Source organism: Capsella rubella, unplaced genomic scaffold (genome assembly GCF_000375325.1).
Source record: "Capsella rubella cultivar Monte Gargano unplaced genomic scaffold, Caprub1_0 scaffold_3, whole genome shotgun sequence".
In the NCBI taxonomy this organism is placed as follows: domain Eukaryota; kingdom Viridiplantae; phylum Streptophyta; class Magnoliopsida; order Brassicales; family Brassicaceae; genus Capsella; species Capsella rubella.
The window spans coordinates 1,640,451-1,654,478 of NW_006238921.1; the positions used below are offsets into that span (position 1 = coordinate 1,640,451).

At 37.5% G+C, this 14,028-nt stretch overlaps 6 protein-coding genes across 6 annotated transcripts; 3 read left to right on the forward strand and 3 right to left on the reverse strand.

The window, feature by feature from the left end:
* The first annotated feature begins 188 nt into the window (after window positions 1–188).
* On the forward strand, window positions 189–1,741 carry LOC17892566. The gene is made up of 3 exons (XM_006298807.2): window positions 189–374; window positions 737–827; window positions 1,361–1,741. Exons 1-3 carry the CDS (start codon window positions 305–307, stop codon window positions 1,491–1,493), a joined length of 294 nt encoding a protein of 97 aa, XP_006298869.1. The 5' UTR covers window positions 189–304; the 3' UTR covers window positions 1,494–1,741.
* A 190-nt stretch (window positions 1,742–1,931) lies between these two features.
* On the forward strand, window positions 1,932–3,115 carry LOC17893157 (60S ribosomal protein L22-2). The gene is made up of 3 exons (XM_006298687.2): window positions 1,932–2,020; window positions 2,372–2,616; window positions 2,802–3,115. Exons 2-3 carry the CDS (start codon window positions 2,387–2,389, stop codon window positions 2,944–2,946), a joined length of 375 nt encoding a protein of 124 aa, XP_006298749.2. The 5' UTR covers window positions 1,932–2,020; window positions 2,372–2,386; the 3' UTR covers window positions 2,947–3,115.
* Window positions 3,116–4,219: 1,104 nt separating this feature from the next.
* LOC17891412 lies at window positions 4,220–5,349 on the reverse strand. The gene is made up of 3 exons (XM_006298821.2): window positions 5,264–5,349; window positions 4,530–4,719; window positions 4,220–4,448 (listed from the first exon to the last, which is right to left on the reverse strand). Exons 2-3 carry the CDS (start codon window positions 4,704–4,706, stop codon window positions 4,353–4,355), a joined length of 273 nt encoding a protein of 90 aa, XP_006298883.1. The 5' UTR covers window positions 4,707–4,719; window positions 5,264–5,349; the 3' UTR covers window positions 4,220–4,352.
* A 1,166-nt stretch (window positions 5,350–6,515) lies between these two features.
* LOC17893170 (serine/threonine-protein phosphatase PP1 isozyme 9) lies at window positions 6,516–8,942 on the reverse strand. Its single transcript, XM_006298100.2, has 4 exons — window positions 8,409–8,942; window positions 7,476–8,035; window positions 7,161–7,340; window positions 6,516–6,953 (listed from the first exon to the last, which is right to left on the reverse strand). The coding sequence occupies exons 1-4, from the start codon at window positions 8,599–8,601 to the stop codon at window positions 6,930–6,932; spliced, it is 957 nt and encodes a 318-aa protein (XP_006298162.1). The 5' UTR covers window positions 8,602–8,942; the 3' UTR covers window positions 6,516–6,929.
* A 1,379-nt stretch (window positions 8,943–10,321) lies between these two features.
* LOC17892434 (60S ribosomal protein L18-3) lies at window positions 10,322–11,758 on the forward strand. Its single transcript, XM_006298578.2, has 5 exons — window positions 10,322–10,401; window positions 10,649–10,738; window positions 10,875–11,003; window positions 11,236–11,418; window positions 11,518–11,758. The coding sequence occupies exons 1-5, from the start codon at window positions 10,399–10,401 to the stop codon at window positions 11,674–11,676; spliced, it is 564 nt and encodes a 187-aa protein (XP_006298640.1). The 5' UTR covers window positions 10,322–10,398; the 3' UTR covers window positions 11,677–11,758.
* A 235-nt stretch (window positions 11,759–11,993) lies between these two features.
* LOC17893691 (epoxide hydrolase A) lies at window positions 11,994–13,391 on the reverse strand. The gene is made up of 3 exons (XM_006299461.2): window positions 12,797–13,391; window positions 12,427–12,677; window positions 11,994–12,361 (listed from the first exon to the last, which is right to left on the reverse strand). The coding sequence occupies exons 1-3, from the start codon at window positions 13,271–13,273 to the stop codon at window positions 12,094–12,096; spliced, it is 996 nt and encodes a 331-aa protein (XP_006299523.1). The 5' UTR covers window positions 13,274–13,391; the 3' UTR covers window positions 11,994–12,093.
* Between the last annotated feature and the right edge of the window lie 637 nt (window positions 13,392–14,028).

The following is a 14,028-nucleotide window of genomic DNA, read 5'->3' on the forward strand; positions in this document are numbered from 1 at the left end:
ATAGACTATAGTCTATGTGTGACAGCAAAATAGAATATTCTAGGCCACACTGTATACTTGTGTATGAACTTATAATATTTTAAGCATGTCTCTAATTTGTTGTGGCACCTTTCATATACAGTTACAGGCGTATACTATTCTATTAACTCGGCCTAAAGTAAATGTTCAATTTTTTAAAATTTGAAAAGAAAAAAAAAAAAAGGCTGAGAACTTTGCTTGGACCTCACCACCCTCCGTTCTTATATTTACCCGCATAGCCTCTCTCCTCTCAGTTTTCGTTTAGCCTCCAAATATTACCAAAGCAATGGCGGAATCAAAGACCAAACTCGAAGAAATCAGAAAATGGGTCTCTGATCACAAGCTCCGTACCGTCGGTAAATGTCCTTTTGTTTCTTCTGTGAATTCATCATCTGTGAATTCATCATCTGAACAATTTTTTTCCATTTGATGAGTCGTTTTATCCACTTTGTTTTTTTTGTGATTATGGATCTAGATTTCATTGTGATTCTTTGTTTGTATAGAGTAGGAATTGATTAGCGTTTTGCGGTCTCTGTTATATGGCTAGTTCTCTTCTTTCTGTAGGTTTATGTTCCTGTCTTGATTAAATGAGACCCTCAATTCTTGTTCTTCTGTGACATGCAAAGATAAAGAGAGAATTGCAAATTCCATCTACCTTTGTTGTTCTTTATGCTAACTCTGAAAATCTGGAATTGTTTTTGATTTGACCCTTGCATAGGTTGTTTATGGCTCAGTGGTATTACCGGTTCTATCGCCTATAACTGGTCTCAACCTGCCATGAAAACCAGTGTCAAGATCATCCACGCCAGGTTACCTTTCCTTTTGTTTTGATTCCTCCAAGTTATGATTTCTGTTGGGGACATTTTGATTCCTTAGCCATGAACATTGTTGGTTGAGCAATATACGGCAGGCACCATGGCTATGTCTCAAGAGCACTTTAAAAAACCCTCTTTCCCTTTTCTGTGGCTTTGAGCTATAGTTTTCATCTCTTGCTGCATTCTGCTTGTCTGTTTGCTTTGAAAATTTGATCTATTAGGAAAGCATCAAATTGATCTTATTTTTCTTCATTTTGTTCACCAGGTAAACATATAATGCTCATTTAGAATCTTCATATCTTACCTTAATCATATATTTCATGTTCCCACAACAAATTCACAGTCTTCCATACAAATCCGGGAACTCTGATGTCGATCATAGATATGTGTTTTTGCCATTAACATATGAAAGAATGCTACAGATGATGATGGATGTAGTAGGAGATTATCATAATGTATCACGACTTTTAATACTACAACTTTCTTCTTACTTGGTTACATTTTCACCGCATTTTCATTCTTCTCAGGTTGCACGCTCAGGCGCTGACTTTAGCTGCTTTGGCTGGAGCAGCCGTGGTGGAGTACTATGACCACAAAACTGAAGCTACCAACCGCTATCCGAAATTTCTCCCCCCTGAAAACATATCTCACAAAGACTAAACTCTGAACCTCTAACATGCAATGGTGGTCACTGCGTATTCTGTTTGCTACTACACGACATGTAGCTAGAGAGATTTTTTGTAAACCTTTCAGCTAAAACTTTCATGTATTCTTTAAAAACAATTTGCTTATCATTTTATCATTCTTTGATACTTTCAGAGATATTATTCTGTGCTGCATATTGCACACCAGATACAGATTTGTAAGAGATAACGTACTGAAAGGAATAAAATTCATGATTAAATTTACCAACTAGCATTTTGGTGGTGAGTGGTGACTTAACAAGCAAAAATATCAATGGTTTGCTTACTAATTTGGAGTTTTTATTTAAAATAAGAAGTTTTGGGGTTATAGTGAGATATAAGAAAAACTTGGGGGAGGTGGGGGTTATTTATAAAAATATAAATTAGGGTTACAAGAACACTTTAAAATGGGAAAAACCCTAGCCGTTTGCTTCATTCTCCTCAGAGATAAAAAGACGCCGTTCGTCTCTTCAGAGAGTTTCACCTTCTAGGGTTTGTTTCAAGGTACACTGATACTATCTCTCTTCAATTTCTAGTATATATTCGATAGGGCTTGTCTCCCGAGGTGTGAAGATTGAATAGAAGACTCGATTTTTAGTTTCATTTTCTTTTGGTTTTAGCTTGTATCTCTTTTTAGTCCGTTAAGAGTGTAATTGAGTATGCTAGATAGAAATTTGAATCTAAGAAGTCTCGATTCTCATCTGCGATACAGAGATCTCACTGTCCATTTCTAGGTTTTGAGTTAGTCATAGTAGCTAAAGGTCATGTATGTAGAAAACATAGGATTCTTTTCCTGTAGCTAAACGTAATGTATGTGTGATTAGATTCTTATGGATCGATGTATGGAATTTGCAGAGAAGGGTTGGAAAAATGAGTCGTGGAGCTGCAGCTGTTGCCAAGGGAAAGAAGAAGGGTGTCTCCTTCACCATTGATTGTTCGAAGCCAGTTGATGACAAGATCATGGAGATTGCTTCCCTCGAGAAGTTCCTTCAGGAGAGGATCAAGGTCGGTGGCAAAGCTGGTGCTCTTGGTGATTCAGTCACCATCACCCGTGAGAAGAGCAAGATCACTGTCACTTCAGATGGTCAATTCTCCAAGAGGTATGACAGCTGAACTTGTTGATTTTGCTTTTTTTGTTTCTAGATTTGGGCTTTGTTTGTGATCCTGCGCCAGTCTTCAGACATGGTAGAAAGCTATTGTAGGAACCAAACAGTGTCATACACAAGTAGTGAGAGTGTTGTTTGGGTTCTTTGTTTACTAACTGGCTTTTATGTGTGTTTTTCAGGTATTTGAAGTACTTGACAAAGAAGTACCTCAAGAAGCACAATGTGAGGGATTGGCTCAGAGTGATTGCAGCGAACAAGGACCGTAATCTCTATGAGTTGAGGTACTTCAACATTGCTGAGAACGAGGCAGAGGAGGAAGACTAAAACCCAGTTATCAGTTTGGTTTAGAACTATACTCTATCCCATGTTTTCGTTTTTTGGCTTCTACTCGGTACTGAATACAATTTGTCTTTGCCCTTCTGTCTTTTTTTGTCAGATGTTATTTAGTTCTGTTGAAGTTAACTCTCGTTGGTTATCTTACTTTAAGCTCATATTCATCCTTGTTTAAAAAATTTGGTAAACATGGATTATTCAGTGATTTGTTTATGCGGATTTAGTAAATGACTAATGTTGAAATCACTTTACTTTAAATTTTCTGCTCTTGTACTATTTACACAAGGAATTGTTTTCCTAGCAAAATTGGGAAAATATCTCATAACCATTTCGACTCTGATCAGGATTGTGAATGTCTTTGGCAAAGAGGATGTGAAGTTCGTATTTGTGTATATAATAAACAAAATCCTCGAAAGTATTTTTCTTTGTCTCCAACAATGCTTCTCTTTCCGTGCCACGTTGAAGAGTTGGCAGAGATGGTGCCTTGTGGTGGTAGAAGCGAAGGAGAGGTGATGAACACAGAAGATTATGATAATCCTTCATTGTCTCCAACAAGACCACGTCTTCTTGATCTCTTTCCCTCCCAAAGTGTTGCTCTCGATCTCTTTCCTTGCCGAAGTGTTGTTCTCGATCTCTTTCCTTGCCAAAGTGGAGATTTTGCACGTGTGGTTCCATCTGCCGCAAGAAACGAAAGAAGAGTTGTTAGTCTAGCACACTTCAGAAACATGCCAAGAGAAGAGAGAGATAACGTATCAACAGAATTAACCCTCTCCATAGAGGGAGATATATGGAAAATCAAGAAGACACTCAGCAAGAGCGACGTCGGAATTCAGACACGGCTTCTTATACCAAAGGAATCCGCGAATGAGCATATTCTGAAATACTTGACAGAAGAAGAGATCAAATTAGTTGAAGACGAAGGCAATCGGGGGCTAAAAATCACTTTGTTCGATACTGCAAACAAAAGTACGAATCAGCTGTGTTTGAAGAGATGGAATTCAGCTGGAAGCTATGTATTGAAAAGCAATTGGAACAAGGATTTTGTCGAAGAAAAGGGTCTGGAAGCAGGCAAGCAGATTGAACTCTTTTGGAATCCTTATGCTTCAAGGCTCCACTTTCGCGTGCTCAAGAATTAGAATCAATCTGATTATGGATATCATGGTTTTGGGTTTCTCGTTCTTTTCTTTTGTTTAAAGAGCTTTGTTTAAAGAAAATACACACATCTCATGCTGAGAGTTTTGATTAGTTATCTTAATCTACCAAATTAGGCAATGACTAATTGTCATCTTCAATTTAATTACTGTAATAGATGGGCAGATCGGATCCCATAAACAATGATAAACCAACCAAAAGTAAACCGAACCAAGATCATGTTAGCTTGATTTTCATAAGTTTCTCTAATCCGAAATTGTTGTCTGAAGAGGCAAAAAACTCTCGACTCCTTTAGCCTCAGCTTCCTGCTTCTCTGCAACAGCCTTTGATAATCCAAACATCTGAAAAATCAATCACAAGTAGTTGCTCAGTGATCAAGATCTATTATGTATGTGTTTAGCAAACAAATGAAGGAAGAGAACCTTCTTGATGGTCTTGTTGAAACAATTCTTGTGATCATCCATTGACGCATTGATGAATTCGTCGATGTGATCCTTAACGTCTTCTAGGAAATTGGCATCATCCTTTGCCTTCTTTCTACAAGAAGACATGGCCGGTTTTGGAGGGTTTTCAGCTTGAGCTTTCTGCTGCGTCTCCATTGATGTATATGTCCTTCATCCGAAACATGTAAGCTCTTTAGAATCAAGAATGGAATCAAAAGTAGATAACTTAAAGCTCAGAGCAGAAGAAACAATGAACTAGAAAGGCTTTGATAGTCTAATGAAAGATAAGCTCTTTAATTATTCAGTTCATAAACAAAATTAGATGCAAATCTAAACACTTTCCTGCTAAAAAAAACAATCCTCAAAGGCAAAAACACAAATCCAATTATACAAAAACACACAGGAGATACGTAATTAGGCTATACAGTGGTCCTCTAGCGATTGGATTTACAGTGTAAACTTACTCAGACCATTGAGCACACAACATTGGAATTCAGCAAACATATTCTAAGAAATGACGGCATTAATCGAAGGAATGAGAGATAAAGTATGATATACAGTAATGGTAACACACGGATCAAGACAAGACAAAAGAGTATCCAAAAAAACCGCATAAATCAAGCCAGCAAGAGAGTTAGAGAAAATGAGATTCAAACACAGGAAAACAACGAAAGATCAGAAATTAAGCAAACGGGAGAATCAGGAACACTCACCGACGATGACTAGACTAGCGGCGGCGACGAAAGGGTGTCTGGCTTTGCTTTGGGATCCACTGCTGGCTAATAAAAACGTTGCAATTGGGAGATTATCATATTACCCCTAATGTTCCGCAAAACAGACAACCAGACAAAAGGTTATTTACGGAAACAATTATGAAGTTTCAGTTGTATGCAGCTTTTATTTTGGTTTGTGAATTAAACCGAAATTGAATAAGTAAACCGTATCAGACAGAGACTGTGTCTTCTGCTTTTGGACTCCTCAAGCCTACTAAGAATATGGGCTTTACAAAGCCAAAGCCCACTATCATCAAACCCTCTCTGCTCTGCAACGGTACCAACTCATCTTCGTACAGGTTTGTTTCACAGCACGACAAAAACCTGGCTACTCATGGAGAAGCTACTAAGGATTGCTTGGATTTGTTTGACCTGTTGGAATGTTCAATCTGTCAAGTGTCACCCAGTGGTTGGGATTCAATCAGGACCTCCACGCATATGTGCCTCGATTTGTAGCAGAGTCTTTGAAGCTTGCTCAGATGCTTTACTTTAGTAGTAATGGCAATAATCAGGTAAGGAAGAGACGACCGGTGTTTGTGAAAAACTTAAGATGGAAAACTATCGAGAAATCACAAGTCTTGTTATGTTTTAGGTTATAGTCCCAAGTGGAGCAAAAGAAGATGCCATCTGCGGAAAAGCTTCTAAATGGGAGCCTAACGGCACGGCGTTCTGCTATGCAATGGGTTTCACTGGTCAAACAGCTGTTCATTCGGCACAAGAACCTAGTTACGGAAGCAGTGCAATACTAGAGTCTTTGTCAGAATCTTTTGGTCAGATGATGGTCTCTTTGCAATTATTAGCTGTTGGACTAGTGCTCTTGAACTGGTTTTGCCTCCTGTTCTCTTTCTTTCTCTTTCACATCGTTCAGTTCCCTTTTATTAAGTCTTAGCCGATTGATGTTTAAATCTTGCTTTGGAATTTTATATCTCAGGAGGGGTAAACGGCAGCAGAGGCTAGCTTGAATCCAGAGGGATGCTCAACATGATCGAGAAGGAACAAGAATAGGGAGAAGAGTTTTTCAAAGATGAAAATCTTTTTGAGTTCCTTTAGCATAACAATTTAACCAGTAAAACAAGCTCTGTAAAAAGCATACGCTTACACGTTACTGCTATACTTGGGTAAAAAATAAACCATACAGAAATAATGTACTGGTAAATCAAGGAAATTGGTTTTACGACAGAAGATTCAGAAAAGTAAGAGCCAAACCTTGAAAGTCAAATTCAATATGGAAAACGATTAAGAAATGTGTGAACTTGATGATACAAGATAATTAAAGCAAACGAGGAGAGGCCACCCTAAGTTAAACTGTGTAAGAAAAAAGATAACCGAAAAAAGAAAGACAAAAAGAACAGACCAAAAGGCGATGAGAATCTCCAGAAGCAGAAAAGAGATGTTTCTGCAACTATACACAGAATATGTGGATTAACAACTTTTGTTTTCTCTCTCTCTCTCTTTTGTTTTCTCTACAGATGCTTCTTCTTTGATGACTAAGTAAAGTAGCCTGAGGTTCTCCTCTCCATTGCAGTTTACCTACATCTGAAGAAATGCACAGAGCCTAGCTTGAGCTTGTGAAACCCAATCTCAAGGGAATAAGCTTTATTGACTTTCAAGACTTCCCCATTTTTGGTACCTGATAAGAAAAGAAAAGAAAAATAGAGTGGAACATGTGTCAACTTTTGACTTGAAGTTACCAAAAGAACAAAACTTGTCATGAGACTCAACAAGTTCAAAACGCTTGGTCCTGTTGGATTCTGATTTTAATGTAGCCTAGCTAGCCAATTGCATTGTCAAAAGGAAGGATTTCTTGGTCTTCTAAAACTCATTGGTGGAAACAAACCTTCTTGAGAGGATTACTGCTTGAAGCTGGAGCCGGTTTCAGAATCTCAAAGGAGCAAACGAGAGATTGATCCACGCTCAGTAATGCACCAGCATTGTCAAACTCTCCACCATAGTTTGGGGCTGAAAATATTGTGACTAATCTCCGTTTTGCGAAAAACTCATAACCATCTTCCACTACCTGCATATTTGTCCCTCAGAAGTCAATATATTGAGAGGTTCTCATAAAAGTATCTCAACCCAATGTCAATCACTTCTAAAGAGCAAAAAATTGCAGAATTGTTTCTAAATTTAATCACTAGGGAAGTCAGTTTACCTGATGGCCTCTGCAAATGAGATCGAGATCATTCTTATCCAAAAACTCAGCAACGACATCGGCTCCAAATGTGCAGGAGATACCTCGGTCGCTATCAGTCCATCCTTCATTCTTCTGATCAGGATCAGACCAAAGTAAATCACAAAGAAGACCATTGTCTGGAATCTCTGTAGGCCTTTGAATCTCCCGAATCTGTCCCAAATTTTCCAGTTCGGGTGACAACCCACCATGCATACAAAGGATCTTCTCGTCAATGAGAGCAGCAACGGGCAAACAATTGAAGCAGTCGGTGAATATCTTCCAAAGCCGTACATTAAATCTCCGTTTGCATTCGTCATAGAACCCGTAAATCCTGTTGATCTTAGCATCTTCATGGTTTCCTCTCAAGAGAAATATCTTGGATGGATACCGGATTTTGTAAGCCAAGAGTAAACATATTGTTTCAAGACTTTGCTTGCCTCTATCAACATAATCGCCGAGGAAGAGATAGTTTGCAGAAGGAGGGTAGCCTCCATATTCGAATAGCCTGAGAAGGTCTTGGTACTGTCCATGGATATCTCCTGATTAGAGAGCAAAATGGAAACCATAAGTACCTCAAAGAACAAAGCATCAGCAGATCTAGAACATAACTCAAAAACCTTAGCCTCAATCCATCAAAATTAGAGTCTCTTCTTATTCATAGAAAGCCAGATTGCAGAATTGATTGACACCAGAAAAGTTTACCTAGATGCGTTTCGACATTCACAAAAAAAGAGGAACCCTAATCAACACAAATTTCCCCCAAACAATCTCATCTTACATGCAAAATTAGTCATCTCATTAACCCCAATCGTGGAAAACGACTCAGACCCAAATCATCAAAACCAAAAAGCCACAACATTTATCACCCCCATCCCCACATGAAGAAAGAGAAAAGGAGAGAGAGAGAGAGACCGCAGATGCGAATGGGGGCATGGAGCTCGAGAAGATTGGGCTGAGAAAGGAAGATTTGTCTGGCGTTAACGCAAAGTTGACGGATCTCGATCTCGGAAAGCTGAACCTGTTTCCCTCCTTTACCTTCCAACAATCTCCTTATGATATCATCCAACACACCCATCTCCATCATCCCTTCCATACTCGTCATCATTCTTCCTCTGATCCCAATAGTCACCAGAATCCAAAATAAACACAAAGGGTTTGCGCCGAATCAGGCCAGAAACAATGGGTAAAGGATTTGATTATAGAGACGATCACAAAATCACAAGCTTTTTTGTTTTGTTTTGTTTTGTTTTGTTTGTTCTCTTGGATTTTTCCCGAGAAACGAGAGGTCAAACAAAGGAGGAAGGAAACCAGAATAAATCTTGTTGATTTTAGTCTTTAAAACTTAAGAGGAGGAAAGAAAGTGGATCAAATGGGCAAGATTAGAAAATTACAAATCCCAATTTTGTTTATTTGAGAAAACAAATGGTTCAGATAGCTCCTTCTCTCTTCTATCTTCTCTCTCTTTTTGCTGCCAGAAAATTTTTGGAATTTATAATTTCAGCTCAGAGGTTTTTTTTTTAATTGCTATTTGAATTACATTTTTAGAGAATGAGGTCGGTCAAAAAAATGTAATTAGGCATATAATTAGAATTAGTAATGGAACAAGTTGAGTTTTTAACTAGAGTATAATAATTCGACTAACTTTATATACTAAAATCAATAAATGTAACTTCAAACAAACATTAGTCTTATTATATCAACTAAGAATTATATTTACCAATTTCTAATTTGGTTAAGAATTATAACAATAGCTACATACATACATGATGCAAAATGGATCCAATGAAGTACCAAAAATTGATTGGATTATAAAACAAAGCATTACTGCAAATGATTTGGTTTTGTCCAAAGAAGTTAAAAAAAAAATAAAAAATTCATGATGATAAAGGGAAGTTGTCAAATCTCAAAATACAAAAACAAAAAAAAAAGGAAGAAGAAATGTGATTAGTGAAACCTTCTAAGGCAAGAATATGGGGTAGTGGAACGGACGGTGACGAAAGAGATCCAGCTAAAAAAAACAGGAATGAGAGACGTGTATGATTCTCATTGGAACTAGTCAAAGTAAGACTAGTCTCCTCCTTTACAATTATGTTTTTTTTACATTCATTTTTTGTTCAGGTTAGTTTGGTTGTCGGGCGAGAGAAACCGCGTCTTTTGAAAAGTTCGGTTTTATGGTTACATAAGCACATTTGTACCTCTGTATCTGTATGTGTGTTTACGTGTGTGTGCGCAATACTTAAATGGGTTCCCATCATGTTCCACCATGATAATTAAATAAAAGCAAACATTGTTTACCAACAAAAAAAAGTTTGATACTCTTTTTTTTTTTTTCGGGTCATCAATGGTGAAACTCATTCGAACCTTGATTGATTGCGTAATGCTTATGCTTAATAATGGAGTACTTTGTTTGACAATCATATAAATGGCTACTAATACTTTTATATTGCGTAACTAACTACTCATGTATTCGTTTATCTACATCATAACAAGTATACTACACCTAATTTTCTGGTTTATTTCTTTTCCTAAGCAAAATACTAGACTTTTGTTGTTGTCAATAACAAGACTGCATAAATTATTGTATAACTGTAATCTTTAGTATAACTTATTAATCTTGCAAACGTTACGTATACAACAAAAATGTTCGATAAAATAACATCAGGTTGACATAATAATATAAAGGCTTTTACGAAAGAAAAATAAATAAATTAATTGGGCCTATACAATACGTAATTTTAGGTCCAAACTACTAATGGGCTTCTCATATGATGTGATAATAATAAAGCCCATATTGTAAAGGAAGAAAAAGAACCCTAAAATCAAGTTGGTGGTATAAAAACCCTAGGATCATTATTTTCTCTGTTGAAGGTCGGCTGGTGCAGCACCACATCCCCGGACGACAATGGTACATCTTGCTCTCTCTCTCTCTCTGTCTTTCAATCTCCTTTTCGCTTTGTCCTTCTTCTACTAGTTTTTTCCTGTGTTTTAGTTTGATATAGAAGTTTCAGATGTCATGTTTTTAAGAGATTTAACTAGTGGAATGGGTACTTTTTGTGACACTTGAGTATCAGATTAGAGTGTGAGTGATCATTTCTCTTAGTGTTTTTTATAGATTGAATATTGATTCTGATATTGATTGGTCGTTTTTGCAGGGTATTGATCTGATCGCCGGAGGTAAGAGCAAAAAGACTAAAAGGACAGCTCCAAAGTCCGATGATGTCTACCTCAAGCTTACTGTCAAGGTCTGTAATTTAATCATCAATCTCTATCCTTTGCTCTTTTTCTTTCGTTTTTCAGTTAAAGTTTTTTTTATTTTATTTGGGTAGAGTCGTAATGAATATCCTATTGACGATATTAGGATCTCTGAAAATTTTGCAGCTTTACCGGTTTCTGGTAAGGAGAACTCAGAGCAAGTTCAATGCTGTGATATTGAAGAGGCTATTCATGAGCAAAGTCAACAAGGCTCCTCTTTCTCTATCTAGGCTTGTGGAATTCATGGAGGGCAAGGTTCCATTTCGTTGAAACCCTCTCTTTTTCTCTCTATATTTGTGTTGAATTAAGTATTGGGTCATGATTAGTTTATAGAAACACTGTCTGATTTATGAAACTTAATTGTTTACTGTTAATCCGTACTTAGTCTACAACAGTGATGTGGTTACTGTCCGTTTCAAATTCTCTTATCTAGACCATGTCGTCTATGATTTAAGTTTTGAATGTGCTTTGCTTTCTGGTATTATAGGAAGATAAGATAGCTGTCTTGGTTGGAACTGTCACTGATGATGTGAGGGTACACGAGATTCCAGCCATGAAAGTCACTGCCTTGAGGTTCACAGAGAGAGCAAGAGCTCGCATTGAGAAAGCTGGTGGTGAATGCTTAACCTTTGATCAGCTCGCTCTCAGAGCTCCATTGGGCCAGAACACGGTAATTCTCTTTACCTACCACCCTACCTGCTCTTCTCCATTTTATACTAGGTAATTATTGAATTATGTTTACTTATGGTTGGGTGTTCTTGTGTTATAGATTCTTCTTAGAGGACCTAAGAATTCACGTGAAGCAGTCAAGCATTTCGGTCTGGCTCCTGGTGTGCCACACAGCGACACAAAGCCATATGTTCGGCACAAGGGAAGGAAGTTCGAGAAGGCCAGAGGAAAGAGGAAGAGTCGTGGATTCAAGGTTTAAGAAAGTTGTTGACATCATTGAACTTGATTCTGGAGTATTGTTGCTTCTTGATCGCTTTTGTAATCGGATTTTTGTTAGACAATTCTCTGCTCTTTTTTTTTTTTGCTTTTTTCTTTCATACCTGCTTCTGAAGTTGTTTCTACTGGATTCATTGAGCTTTACTATGTTAAAACATAATTTATGGATCTTTTTTTTTAATGTCGATTGTGGAAATCTACAATTCTTTGTTCGAAGTAAATTTGTCAGATTTGATATAGAATTGGTTCTCAATCAGTGTAGCTACAAAATTCAGTGTGTTTGTTTACACAATTGTCATGGACTTTAAAATTTCCGAACCTTATTCTTAATCTTGTTGAAACAACACACGCAAGAACAAAGATTTATGTAGAGACAGCATACCTGAAGCGGACAAGAACCCTAAAAACTTTTGTTCTTGTTCTGAAGCTTGATGAAGAAGTCATTGATGTGAGCAGTGACCTCTTGAGGTTTCTCTTGGTTGACGGAGTGACCAGCATCTTGAATTACCACAATCTCTTGAAGATTTGGAACATTTGCAGCAAATCCACCACCGTGAATGTACTCTTTAACCCCTGGTGTGGTGTAAACCGTGTCGAAGTCACCGGTCATGAACTTGACCGGAACTTGGATCTTAGCTCCGGTCCATGGTGCAGTGTGCTCCCAACTCCTGATATTAAATAATAACAAATAAACACAAACCCTAAAGTAGGAAATCATGAATTAAGAGCTTACAGATCCAAGGCTCTGTAGTAGTTCAAGCCACCAAGAAATCCTGTCTTTTCGAATTTGGAAGCGTAGAAATCAAGACCCTCTTTAGAAAACCATTTAGGCAATTCAATGTTTTTACTGTTAAGGTTAGGGTTTTTCCCAAGGGGATTATTCTTAGGTAAAATAGCCGGACCGAGTGGCCTCCCTGTGAAGATGTTCCCTAGAAGGATTCTTAGATCTGAACTCGCAAACTCTTGTTCAATCTTCCCCGGTTCCTGCAAATTCATAAGTGTTTTAAGGTTAACAGTGTCATTTTATTGGTCGATGTGAATTACATGATTAGTAAAGCCGGTTGATAAAAGAATAACATAAAGAAAGATCAAAATTTCTAAACCTGAAATCTACATACGTAGTAATCATCCCCAAACATAGCCTTTAGCCATTGAACAGGCTTGACACTAGGGTTTCTTGGGATATACGGCACACTCAGACAGACAAAGCCCTTAATTTTCTCCGGTCGAAATAAACAGAGAAACCATCCCATAATGGCTCCCCAGTCATGACCGACCAGAAAGACCTTCTCTTGATCTCCAGCAACACTGTCCAGGAGGGCAATGAGGTCACCAACGACTTTAAGATACGTGTAGTCGGAGAAAGATTCCGGCGAATCAGAGTCTCCGCAGCCTCGGAGGTCTGGAGCTACAGCGCGGTAACCCAGAGATGATAAACCAGTAATCTGGTGACGCCACGTGTACCAGAGATCAGGGAATCCATGGAGGAGAAGCACCACGGGACCTTCTTTGGGACCTTTCTCTGCGATGTGCAGTGTTATGCCATTGACGCTCACCATTCTATGGTCGATTCCTTCCATTTCTCCTCCTTCCCTTCGTTGGAATGTGTTTTTACTTTCTAAGTTGTGTGATGGAGACAATATGGTTGTGATACAAATAGAGAATCCATAGGGAAATAACCTTTAATATATACTGAAACAAATAGCATATTACTTGTGTAATTTGCATGTACAGAGAAACTTGTTACCTATCTTTTAGATAACAGAAATACTAGTTTTAAATGGTAACTTAATAAGTTACTTTGCTATCAAACACATTATTTGAAAGACACTAACACAACATTTGTTTTTATTTGTTTGCGAAAATTCAACAAAACATGGATATGTATAATGTTGAGCCTCTCCAAAGAAGAGTAAGAGAGTTAAATCTTGTAATAAGATAAGAGAGAATAGAGATGAATAATATTGTGGCTAGTTGTAAATTATGTAAGACCAAATTAAAATATCTTTTGACCAAAAAAATAAATATTAGAAATATATAATAAATAAATAGAAAAATATTGTCGTTTTCAGAGAGTAGAATAACATTGTGGTTGTAATGTAAAATAGAAAAATATCTCAAAAAATATGTTTGGCTTTCGGTGGAGAAGGAAAAGTAAACGCAGACTATAGTAAAATCCCAATAATAGAGGTGGTCGCGATTGTGACATTATATTTGTGTGCATGCATTCCATATACAGTGTATGTCTTAAGAGCACCTTCAATGGGTGCTTACCATTTTTTAAAATCAAATTTGACTTCTGTTAACTTAAGCACTTCTTGACAAAATTTGAAAA

Coding starts and splice junctions, on each gene's coding strand:
- LOC17892434 (XM_006298578.2), top strand. Junction 10,739..10,874: donor ACCTCAAGCTTACTGTCAAG/GTCTGTAATTTA, acceptor AAAATTTTGCAG/CTTTACCGGTTTCTGGTAAG. Junction 11,004..11,235: donor TGGAATTCATGGAGGGCAAG/GTTCCATTTCGT, acceptor CTGGTATTATAG/GAAGATAAGATAGCTGTCTT.
- LOC17893170 (XM_006298100.2), bottom strand. CDS start 8,601: ATGATGACGAGTATGGAAGGGATGATGGAGATGGGTGTGTTGGATGAT. Junction 8,036..8,408: donor TGCCCCCATTCGCATCTGCG/GTCTCTCTCTCT, acceptor CTCTCTAATCAG/GAGATATCCATGGACAGTAC. Junction 6,954..7,160: donor GCAGTAATCCTCTCAAGAAG/GTTTGTTTCCAC, acceptor TTTTCTTATCAG/GTACCAAAAATGGGGAAGTC.
- LOC17893691 (XM_006299461.2), bottom strand. CDS start 13,273: ATGGAAGGAATCGACCATAGAATGGTGAGCGTCAATGGCATAACACTG. Junction 12,678..12,796: donor ACTACGTATGTAGATTTCAG/GTTTAGAAATTT, acceptor ATGAATTTGCAG/GAACCGGGGAAGATTGAACA. Junction 12,362..12,426: donor TACTACAGAGCCTTGGATCT/GTAAGCTCTTAA, acceptor ATTTAATATCAG/GAGTTGGGAGCACACTGCAC.
- LOC17892566 (XM_006298807.2), top strand. CDS start 305: ATGGCGGAATCAAAGACCAAACTCGAAGAAATCAGAAAATGGGTCTCT. Junction 375..736: donor TCACAAGCTCCGTACCGTCG/GTAAATGTCCTT, acceptor ACCCTTGCATAG/GTTGTTTATGGCTCAGTGGT. Junction 828..1,360: donor GTCAAGATCATCCACGCCAG/GTTACCTTTCCT, acceptor CATTCTTCTCAG/GTTGCACGCTCAGGCGCTGA.
- LOC17891412 (XM_006298821.2), bottom strand. CDS start 4,706: ATGGAGACGCAGCAGAAAGCTCAAGCTGAAAACCCTCCAAAACCGGCC. Junction 4,449..4,529: donor TCAACAAGACCATCAAGAAG/GTTCTCTTCCTT, acceptor TTGATTTTTCAG/ATGTTTGGATTATCAAAGGC.
- LOC17893157 (XM_006298687.2), top strand. CDS start 2,387: ATGAGTCGTGGAGCTGCAGCTGTTGCCAAGGGAAAGAAGAAGGGTGTC. Junction 2,617..2,801: donor GATGGTCAATTCTCCAAGAG/GTATGACAGCTG, acceptor TGTGTTTTTCAG/GTATTTGAAGTACTTGACAA.